This window comes from Protopterus annectens, chromosome 2.part1 (genome assembly GCF_019279795.1).
Source record: "Protopterus annectens isolate FY-2018-M chromosome 2.part1, PAN1.0, whole genome shotgun sequence".
Lineage (NCBI taxonomy): Eukaryota > Metazoa > Chordata > Ceratodontiformes > Protopteridae > Protopterus > Protopterus annectens.
The window spans coordinates 998,606,116-998,618,107 of record NC_056729.1 but is presented as its reverse complement, the minus strand read 5'-3'; the positions used below and the strand labels follow the sequence as shown (position 1 = coordinate 998,618,107).

At 40.3% G+C, this 11,992-nt stretch overlaps 1 protein-coding gene across 1 annotated transcript in view; it reads right to left on the bottom strand.

Annotated features, from left to right (window-relative positions):
• Window positions 1–229: 229 nt before the first annotated feature.
• The window catches only part of LOC122794927, a 1,846,783-nt gene continuing 1,835,020 nt past the window's right edge, over window positions 230–11,992 (bottom strand). Inside the window, exons 13-14 of the mRNA XM_044063520.1 lie at window positions 430–511; window positions 230–242 (exon numbers count right to left, since the gene is read on the bottom strand). Coding sequence (XP_043919455.1) covers window positions 230–242; window positions 430–511 — 95 coding nt within the window. The remainder of the gene's footprint in view (window positions 243–429; window positions 512–11,992) is intronic.

Below are 11,992 nucleotides of genomic sequence, written 5' to 3'. Positions count from 1 at the left end.
TCTCATCCCATTAATCTCCTGGTGTGATTTTGTACCACTTTATATAGTTGTCTTATGATAAAATAACATTTATCATTCAAGCCTTAGGTGTAACTGCCTCTGAAAACTTACTAAACATTTTAAATGTATGTAACTGTTTATATAAAAATATGATCAGTGTAATCACATTGCTACTTAAACTACGTTCTATGTTTAAACCAGGCTATGTCAGGAAATGGTCCATCTTGTATCATTGTGTTACCCTGCTGAACAATTCAAATAAAATAAAAAAATTAGCAAAATTAACTGTGTCCGACAAAAAAGGAGATTATTTCACTGTAACTTCAACATATACTGGTCTGCAAGCTCAGAGCTTGCACAAAGTATAACAAGGTCAGACATTTTGCTTTTGTCATTACTGATGTTATTCTATTCAAAATGGTTCCTTACCTTGATAAGACAAGATGTGTCTTAAGCTCTTTTCCAAGCTTTCGGAAGATTTGCGATTCCTTCTTTAAGGCTTCATCATTTACTAGACATATGTTTAATGAAATACCAATATATTAATAAATAATAATTATGTGAATTATAGTTGTCATCAACACAAACTACAATCAGACAACTTAAATATGGATAGATAGAAGAAATATTTTTACAAATTATACAGAATAATAACATAAACAGTAGATAGGTGTATGATTTCCTTCCCTTACAAATTAAAATTATGTTTTCCTGGTATGGAGCTTTATATGTTTTAAAGGATTTTTATGGACAAATCTTGATTAATATATGAAATTCAATTATGTTTGTAACTAATGCCCATTTGTTAAATTTTTCATTAAATAATAATTGATAACAGTAAGATAGGTCTAATGACTAAGTGAGTCAGCTGAATGTAGACTCAGATTGCACTAACAGTAGCATAAAATTATTTTAGCTTTTTTAAACTTTATTTAAATGGAAATAGCAGCCAACAAATGAACATCAACAATGTGGGAATGTCAGATAATGAATAGCAATAAAGAACATACAAGCATACAAACATACATACAAAGAAATAATGGCCCACACAATATTAAGACAAGGTTTACAAGCAAACACAAATCCTTAAATGTATTTATTTTATTTATTTATCCTTTGTTGACCAGGTTAGTCCTGCCAGGCTATAAGCATCTTTACAGGGGAGACTCGAGGTAGTATTTACACTACTGGGGGAAATGTGTCCATTGCATCAGGAAACTTTGCCTAATCTTTTTGATGGCTGCTGTGAGATCTTTTACATCCAATTGAGCTGCCACCAACTCAAAGAGATGGGGGTCTTGGTATAGCATGTCATCTGAAGGACAGCACATTCAGGAGTGCAGCACCCCCTATACTGCATTCCAGTGTCAGCTATCAATCTACCTGGTGTAGGGATAGAACTCACAGCCTTCACCCAAAGCAAGTCTGCTACTTTTTGCACCACTGACACAGTTATAAATGGCAGTGACACTGAATGTTTCAGCATAAATCAGCAGATGCTTATAATAAAGGTAAGAGGCAAAATCTACCTACAAGTTACCAATATATCTGCCACTCATTGTGTATTCTTTACATAGCTGGTGGTAACATCTAAGCCAGTACTCACCCCATGGGATTCCAGCATCTTCTAGGATTTGTATGCAGAAATCATTGTTTGACCCTGCCTAGATGAAACACACCTTGTTTAGAGTGCTGCTCACCCTAAGAAGCCATGTCTGTAGGTCTGAGAGTTTTAACACATCTGGGGTTTTCTATTAAATGAAATGAAGGCTCTCACTCAAGCTGATAGCTGTACTAACCATTCTTTAGCCTGGTTGCCCCTCCACTGTAGAAGGTGATGATCTAAAGTAAAGAAAATGGAATGGAAAGCCAAGTCATCTTAGTGGTCATCTAGGTAACTTAGCCCCACAGCTCGTGAATGACCCTGTAGTTCCAGAATTTGTATAAAAGTTCTATTCAGACAGAGTCATATGATATGTATGAAACTGTAGTGACTTCTTCAGACGTCCTGTGTGCAGAGGACCAATACTCATCCATAAAGAAAAAAATACCTTCTCATTTACTTACCTGTACATCTTCTGTCTTAGCAAAATCACTTTGAATGAGTCCTGGCCAGTCTGTCCTACCTCACTGGGTAGTTTACTAATGGTTTCTGAAAATATCTCCTTTGACTTCATGACACAGTCAGTGCGAGGTCATCCTGCTAGCTCAGTCCTTAGCATACTGGCTAAAAGTATGAAAGGAAAGGAAGCCCTTTATTGGAAACCCGAACAGAGGATGTCATACTGTAACCTTAGGGTATTGCCAATGATCGATGCTCTCAAAGCCCAATCTTTCTGCCATACAAGTAAAATATGAGAAAATCCTTACCCCATTCTTTTCTTGCAGCATGTATTCCAACCATCTAATGTCCTTAGTCATTCATATTAGAGTGACTACCTATATATGCTCAACCAAGGCCATCCCTCTGCCTTTAGTCTTAGAAATCCCCATGGGGTATAGCCATCCTGTAGACCCTCTTGAGGCATTTGAGGGCATATAGTATCATAGTAGAATATAAAGTTATCAACCCAAGGTGCCTTATTAAGCTTAACCATGCTTCTCAGTAAAATGTGACAAGTTTATAGCATCATAGTAGAAAGGTAGGTTATCAACATCCTTCTAAAGCACCACGTGTGCTCTTCATATACTGTAGTATTGCCCTGTCATGTGTTAAGGATGGATCTGCCATACAGACCTATTACCCAAGGTGATTATGCTTCCAGTATCTTCATTTCCAGGATTGCCCAGATGAGGAGATTACCCTTGTCATATCCCAGAAGCTGAGCTGCAGTGACTATGTAGGTGAGAAATCTCTTTCTTTGAGATTCTCAGGCAAAAATCTCTTGCAGGGATGCACCTTATTGTTGCTTTAAGTCTGCTCCATTTCTTCATCCAGATAAACTAGTTCAATAGACACAAAGTTTTCCAGAGCAGTTCATGTTGGGGGAGTGGGTGAGATGACAAAAAAATATGAAACGGCAAGAGCAAGAGAGAAACATACATCTTGATAAGAGATAGTCTTCTTAGTAGAGAGAGACAAAACTTCTGCCATGCATGGACTCACAAAATCACTTTGAATGGGGTTAGGTTGAAGGCAACCACTCTGCACTGGGGTGAGTACAATGTAATGATTAGATATTTAAGATAGGACTAGAGCCAAACATTGAAAAGAGCTAAGTGCTAGGATTGCTGAAAACTGCATAGTTTTATTCTTGTTTAAATCTAGCCCTGACACCTGTGCAAATTCCTGTAACAAGGAGGGACAATTGTTTACATCCACTATAGGATCCTGGATTAAAATGGTGCAGCCATCTGCAAAAAAAAACAAAAAAAAAACAGATGTAGAGTTTCCAGGTTGTTTAGTGGTGGAATTGCCTCAATGTAAATTAAATGGAGGGAATTTAGATATATAGCCAGGATACCAGTGAAAATGAGACTTGAGGCATTCAGATATGGCCAAAATTTTAATATCCATAAAATTTTTACTGTGCAAATCTATAGTTATTATAAATAGGAGACAAAATGACACAATCAAAGCTAAAATCAAGAATACATAAGCTGTTATTTATTTGCTTGATATTTCTGGTCACTGTCTAGATCCTGTTAAGCTGGTTTCACAGCAGCTGGTTTCATAGCAGATGTTGTCTACCTTCTTTTGAAGCCAGCCTTCAAAGGTGTGAGCACAGCTTTTTGTGATATCTGAGGCTCTTAAGTTTTCCTTTATACTACTGTATAAGGAGTTATAATTCTGTGAGACAGTATTAGTATTTTAGCTTCTCTTTGTTGCCTAACTGTGACTGATTCAAAAGACATCTGGATATAGAAAGCCTATAAGTGTATTTTTTGGCACTTAATCTGTTATCAATGATAGCCAAGAAAACTGTGCTGCATTTATTAATTTGCTTGTGATTGCGTTTCTTGGTATCTGCATTTTGTTTTAGTTAACATAACTGTTGCATTTATTAATTTGCTTGAGATTGCTTTTCTTGGTGTCTGCATTTTTCCACCCTCCCACTATCATGTTTGTGAAACTGTGCTGCATTTATTAATTTGCTTGAGATTGCTTTTCTTGGTGTCTGCATTTTTTCCACCCTAGTGTTGGTGTGTTCTTAAATTTAGTGTCTTTGGAAACTCTCGCCCCTGCTGTAAATTTGATTTTGGACACTCCTTGGAGTCCATTAATTTGCTTACTGTACTGAGTACAGGGTGATTATTTGGGTAGGACTACCCCCTTGCTTCTTTGAATTTGGGCACTCCTCCCAGTCCCATCTCATCAGCTCATTCTACTGTATATAGACAGAGCATTTGAGAAGGCCAACCACCTTAGTTTCTTCATTTCTTAATCTTGAATTATCTTCTGTTCCTTCCCTATCCACACACACACACACACACAAAAATTACACTTAATTTATTTATTGTGTTCTTCCTCTTTACTGTTAAGTGGTGAAGTGGTTTTATTCTGCTGCATTTATTACTGCTTGTTAGTAGCCTGATTAAATTTGTCTGTTATTCTAACCGTCTTAGTTTTGGTTTTAGCACTTGAGCTTCAGACCAGTTATTTTACATTTAACAATGTTTTTGTGGTCTACACTGTTGTGGACAAACCCTTATCAAAACCCTCTCTCCCCAAGTCCATCCAAGTTTCAGAACACTATGCCTGGATAATTCGCATCAGTTTCTCCAGCCAGCCTGGTCGACATAGGCATATTGTGACATGGTAGCAACTGCCACATGTTCACTGATAGCCATCTTCTCCTAGTACATAATTCTTCTACTTGTGAGAGAAGCATCTATATCAGTAAACTGGAATCCATGCTCTCTTGAGCATCAGTCAGTAGCCCTGACAAAGAGGAGATTGCCAGCACAAACACCACACCACCCATATCACATAGCCAAGCACAGCACATGCCCACATTTACAGAGGTCCTCAATAAAAACTTACCTAAACAGCAGAGACCTCTAAAACACACTCACAGACATTCCACACACAACACCAAACACATCACAGAAGGCAGACAATGCACCAGTGTCACACAAACACATCCCATAAGGCATAACAATAAACTTATATAGCCCATAAAGCACAACATTAAACCAAACATACTTGTCATTGGCGACTCAATTGCGAGACGCACCGATGTCCCCCTTACCAGGCTTGACAAGGAGAAGATCACGGTCAGTTGTCTGTCAGGTGCCAGAATCCACTACATCATGCACGCACTTAAGTCTCATTGTTCATGTTGGTGAATGACTTGAGATGTACCTCCTGGACTATATGAAGAGAGACATGACTGAGCTGTCAGAGTATGTGTCCCAGGCAGGTATGACCCTAGCCCTAAGCAGCATCCTACCTTCACCAAAAATTATACCACAATACCAACAAAAAATAATTGACTTCAACAATTGGCTTAGTTTTTGGTGTCATTCCAAGGGGATCCAGTATCTGTCTGCCTGGGATGACATGGTTGACAGACCTCGATGCTTTGCTAGAGATGGCCTCCACTTATCACTCCTGGGATTCAGGATTCTGGCCAAGGCTCTTGCCTCCCCCATTGCGCCTTTTTTAGGCAATGTCCTACAGACAAATCTTCCAACATAAAAGCTCTGTCAAAAAGCAGATTGAAGGTCATGCTGGTTAACACAAGGAGTCTTAACCTGAAAAGGCACTCGCTGGAGGTGCTCCTAGCACTGGAAAATGCTAACATCTGTGCAGTCAGTGAAACTTGGTTCAAGGCTGCTGAGAGCATCCCTGCCTTACCAGGCTATACCTCATTCCACACATTCTGACCCCAAAATGAGTTTTTATTTTTATTAAAGACAAGCACACCTCCAGACTGGCTTGCCAGCATGATGCACTAGAACTTCTCCAGCTGAAATTGACAATTGGAAAGACACTCATCCAAGTTATAGCCAGCTATAGACCCCCCTCCATGACTCAGGACACCCACTCCTCCTATCTGGACCTACTTGAGTCCATCAAGGTACCCTCTAACACCCTGATCCTTGGTGACTTCAACTACCCCACCATAAACTGGATTAACTATTCCTGCTCTAATGCACTCACCCAACAATTCCTTGATTTCATTGATTCTAATGTGCTAGACCAGCTTGCCTCATCCCCTAAAAGGGGAGATGGCATTCTAGACTTGGTTCTCACCAACATGGGTGACTGCTGCACCACTCCCATAGTAAGTTCTTTGTTGGTGAGATCAGACCATCGGTCTTTCTCATTTGAAGTGTCTATCCTGTCCAACCCCCCCCCCCCAGCTGTAACCAGACTAAAAAACTTCTCAGAAATTGACTACAACCTTCTAAGGTAAGGTATCAGTAGCTTCACACCACCACCCCCTCAGATATGCTGAACAGTATGCCAGTGCAGCATACAAGCACCTGTACAACTGCATGGACTCAGCTATACCCAACAGAACTAAAACCTGTTCCTCAAGGAAACACAAACCTGTGTGGTGGACATCCTCTATAAACAGGCTTTACAATAAAAGGAAGAAACTGTTGTCCAAGGGTAAAAAGGCACAAATTCCTAATTGGAAAAACTCCCTCCTTAGCCTCAACAAGCAAATTAGATCAGGAGTGAAATCCTCCAAAGCCAGTTATGAATCGAAGCTAGCCTCCGAAACAAAGGCTACCCACAAAGCCTTTTTCAGTTACACCAGAAACCTCCATGGCAATGTCCAGGTTTGCTCAGAATTAGTTCTTAATGGTGCCACTTACACTGATCCTCTTGACTTAGCCAACCTGCTAGCAGATAGGTTAGTGCAAACTTCACCCCCCTGTCCCCCCTTAAAGGCCCATTCAACCTCCCCGATACTTGCCCTGCACCTCACATCTCCATAGAGCAAGTGTTAAAGGCCCTATCCAAGGCAAAGAACACAGCTTCTATGGACCTGATAATATCCCAGACTGTATTCTGCAACATCTCCATCAAGAACTAGCCTCACCATTGAACACCCTATTCATCCATAGCCTAAGTACATGCTTCATTCCAGCAGATTAGAGAACTGCCATGGTTATCCCTTTGCACAAAGATTCTGGCATTACTGACCCTGGTAACTATCACCCCATTAGCTTGACAAGTCTGATCTGTAAGGCTGTGGAGCGTATTATTATGGGCCTCATAAACAAGGACATAGGCAATCTCCAAGCACTTGACCCCCACCCAGTTCAGATTCGTCAAAGGCAGATCTTTCCTGTTGAACCTGGTTGACTTTTTTGAGACTGTCACCAAGGCACTGGATGAGGGAAAGTCAGTATATAAAGCTTACCTTGACTTGGCTAAGCCTTTGACACAATCCCCCACTCAGTCATCATTGAAAAGCTAACAGAACTTGGTGTAAATCCCTATCTCATCAGGTGGGTGGCTAACTGGCTCACTCATAGGACCCACAAGGTCAAAATAGGTGCCACTACCTTCGATAGCAGACCTGTCACTAGTGGTGTCCCCTAGGGATCTGTCCTGGAACCCCTATTCTTTAGCATCTACTTCTTTGAGGTCCAGGAAAACACAAAAGGCCTGTGGCTGGCCAAGTTTGTGGATGACTGTAAGTTGGGTGCTGTCATTGTCTTCCCCAAATTATGTTAACATACTTCAAGAGGGTCTCACAGCAACAAATGACTGGTGCCAAAGTCATGGCCTTAAGTTAAAGGCAAAAAAATGTATTATCATACCATTCAGCAAAACATGACCCCTATTTATTACCACATTTGCGGCAACTCCCTAAACACACAACCTGTGGTGAGAGACCTAGGTTCACAAGTTGACAGCAATCTCACATTTGACCATCATGTAGCGGCAGTGGTCAGAAAAGCCTTTTACTTGGTTCATCTCATAAGTAAAAGGATTAAATCCAGAAAAAAGGAGATTATTACCTCTCTGTACTCTTCCTTCATTAGGCCAATAATTGAGAACAACACCCCATTTGGTATGCACCTCTCCAAACACCTGTACCAACTGGAAAGGCCACAAAAAATACCTCACAAAGAGAATCTATGGCCTCCAACACCTGTCCTATGTGGACAGGCTCAAATCACTATCACTCTACTCTGTATTATACAGATTTCTCAGAGGTGACCTGTGTCTCACCTACAAGGCAATCTCAGACACTACTCTACTAAAGATGCTCCATATCCGTAAGTCTAACTCCTCGCATAGTACCCTATCACAAGGCTAAAATCTATTATGTGACATTAACAAAACCTGCTGGAGAGACAGGTTTCTCTCCCAGAGGCCGCCCTGTGTCTGGAATAGACTCCCCTACACGTCAAGCAAAATATGTCGCTGACTATCTTCAAGCGCAACCTTGATGAGTGGATGGGTAACCACAGATTTGTCCCAGGGGTTCCACTGACAGGGGCAACAGGTGCTGATTGTGGTTTCTTTTCTGGGGATAAACTCTTGGCTAGGCTTATAAGGGCCCCAGAGCCATTAGCCTGGTAATCTTCTATGATCCTATGATGTATTTACAAATATTTACATTATAAAACTAATTATAAATTACTCATAGAGGACTAGTCATGTTAATGCAGAGTAACAAAGGATTACCAAAACGTTATTTTCATTATCTTCTACCATCATGATGTTCTGGCCTCCTAAATGCAACCTATGAAAAAAAATACCCTCATCGACCTCACAGACTCAAGCAGCACCCACCATTAAACTTAAATCTCCACTCAACCAATTCTGTAGTCTTAGGTGACTGAGTAGTGAGATACATCGAAGCACCGCTCTCCAAGCTATGCAAAAAGAGGGTAATGGTCAGTTGCCAGGTAACATCACATCATGCTGGCAATAAAGTCCATGCACCACAAGTACACATATGATACAGTCATAGTGCACATGGCTGCAAATGACTTGGGAAATACCTCCCTTGACTATACAAAGAGAGAAGGCATGTTGGAGCTCTCAGAATATGTCTATAAAGCTGATATGAGCCTAGCCTTAAGCAGCATTCTACCATCAAAAAGAATGATTCTGCAATAGGAAAAAAAGATTGATTTCAAGAATGGACTTAGCTTCTGGTACAATTCTAAGGGGTAGCATATATGTATAAATCACACACACACACACACACACACACACACACACACACACACACACACACACACACATATGTATGTATATATATATATATATATATATATATATATATATATATACATAGATATAGATATATATCAACCTGAAAGGAGATGGTAGAAAGTCCCAACTTTTTTCCAGTGATGGTCTACACCTCTACCCTGAAGCCTTTCCTTTATTGGCTAATTCCTTTTCACACCATGGTGACTTTTTTAGGCAATGTCAGTCTTCTAAACATTCCAGTATAACTAAACAGAAGCTGAATAATATTAAAGGTACTGCTGCTCAAATCTAGGAGACTTAAAAATAAACTCAGCTCCTTTAAAACAGTCTTTACCCTGGAAAACATTTATATATGCATCATCACAGAGGTCTGGTTCAAAGCCATGGAAAGTAATCTATGGCCACCACAATAGATGAAGCTGCAAAATGACTTAACACTTATCTCCTGCCTTGTTAAACAAGATAATAACATTGAACTCCTCCATGTACAACTTATTTTTAACAAAACCCTGTATCATATTATAGCTAACTACAGGACCCGTTGTTGTCCCTCTTTTGGACTTCATATGTATTAAGCCAAACACTTCAACAACTTCTCCATAAGCTGGGATATTTATACAACCTCAAACATGTACTGCCAGGGATTCTGGACTACTATGAACCTATGAATCAATAGAAACTCCCTGAAACAGTTAGTCCACACTCCAACCAGGGGCAATTAAATCCTGGACTTGGCCCTTAATATAGGGCAGCTTTCTCCTCACTAATTGCAGTTTCCTTCCTGATCAGATCAAAACACAAGTTAATTCCATTCACCATAAGATTGAAGCCTGAAGCATCTCCCAATACCTCAGTAATCAGAAATTATACAAAGGCTAATCTACTACAACTGAGTGATGACCTGGCTAAATTCAAAAGCCACTTCCATCTTGACCCCACTGCTCAGGAGTGGCCTTAGGTCAACTAGTGCCCTAGGCAAAAGGGCTCCATGGTACCCCCCACCACTTTACCTGGTGCCCCCATCCTGGTCTACCTACACTAAATAAATATGGGAAAAGTGCCCCTGCTAGAGTGGCACCATAGGTGGCCACCTAGTTGACCTATGCCTAAGGCCGGCTATGCCACCGCTAATGCAGACTTCTTTACCGCCAAATTCTATGCATATGTAAATAGCTGCATAGCTGCGTCTGTCCCCTACAGAAATAAATACAATGTCAAATTTAAGAATACACCTCAGGTAATCCCTAATATAAACATGCTCTAAACAAACAAGCAAACAAAAAACTTAATTGCATGCAAAAATAAATTTAACTCTCAAGATGTTAATAGCTTTCTTGCTAAACTTAACAAGTAACTCTGCACCCTGACCAAATCAACCAAAGGCAAACATGAGATAATAATAGCCATTAGGGTGAAAGGTAAACCTTCTTTAATTATGTTAAAAATATCAGAAACAATCATCAGCACTATGCTGAGCTAATAGTAAATGATAACACGTACTTAGACCCATAGCCAATCTACTAGAGGACAAATTTAGCTCAAACTTCATCCCTTTTCTCCCCTCCAATATTCTCAGATCACATATCTATACCCCCTTTTAAATTTCCCAAGAACAAGCTCTCAAGGCATTCTATAAAGCTAAAAACACTATGTCTGTGGGACCAGATGATATCCTAGGCTGCTTACTGACTTGTCTGACCTCCTACAGAAGTTATTCAATAGCAGTGTCAAAACAGACTTCATGCTCAGTGAATAGAGGATAGAAACAGTCATGTTTTTGCACAAAGGTAAGGCTTCAATGGAGCCAGGTAATTATAGACCCATACATCTGACCCGTCTTATATTAAAGTCTATGGAAAGGATCATAATGGAATTAATAATCAAGGCTATAGCTAGCTTACAGTCTCTTGACCTAAACCATTTCAGATTTATCAAGGGCAGGTCCCAGCTACTTCATAATTTCAAAGGTTGTTACTAGGCTAATGACCACTAGGGCCCTTACAAGCCTAGCTATGCACTCCAAACCATTCACAGTAGGTCTTGGGTATCATGGGCATCTTTATGGGGGGGCATATGAATAGGAAGGCAACTTAGTAACCTTAGTAACTTATGTAGGGATTTATGTCTTTCTCATAGAGCTTGTCAACAATGCCTGACTGGAGTACTGTGTCTAATGCTTTAGCTAGGTCAAGATGCAGAGTAGGCACTGTTTTCTCCTGATTCATTGCCTTGATAGCCCTCTGAAAGAAGTCTACCAGATTAAGTAGGTATAACCTTACCTTCACAAAGTGATAGGTCCAGCATCTGTAGGTTATCAATGTCCTTATTTATCATTTCTATGATAATTTGTTCTATAGCTTTGCATATTAGGATTGTAAGACTGATGGATCTGTCCTCCCTTGTGGAGGAAAATGACTATTGAAGTCCTCCATTTGATTGGAATGTAGCCTGTTTCAAGGCTGTAGTTGAAGCGTGCCTCAAGTGTTCCCGATAGGTCATGTTCTAGACTGTTTAGGTGGCCACCAGGAGGTATGTCGACACCCATGGAGGTAGTGTTCTTGACTTTAGTAAGTATTGCCAGCACCTGGTCTCTGCTAATAGCTGGGGGTAGTATGCTGGAGAGGATTTTATCTGGTGGAGCTGGGGGTAAAGTTTGAGGTGAATTAACAACCAGTAGATTTGCTATGTCACCCTAATGGGTGAAGGTGGCTCCACTAACCACCTGTTCAGCACACTTCTATGTGTTACCTTTAAGGCTCCAGACATAGCTGAAGAAGGCCTTGTGATTGTCCTTAGCTTGTGAGGCTATCCTGACCTCATAGTTGGCCTTGCTGGACATAATCAGATCTTTTCATT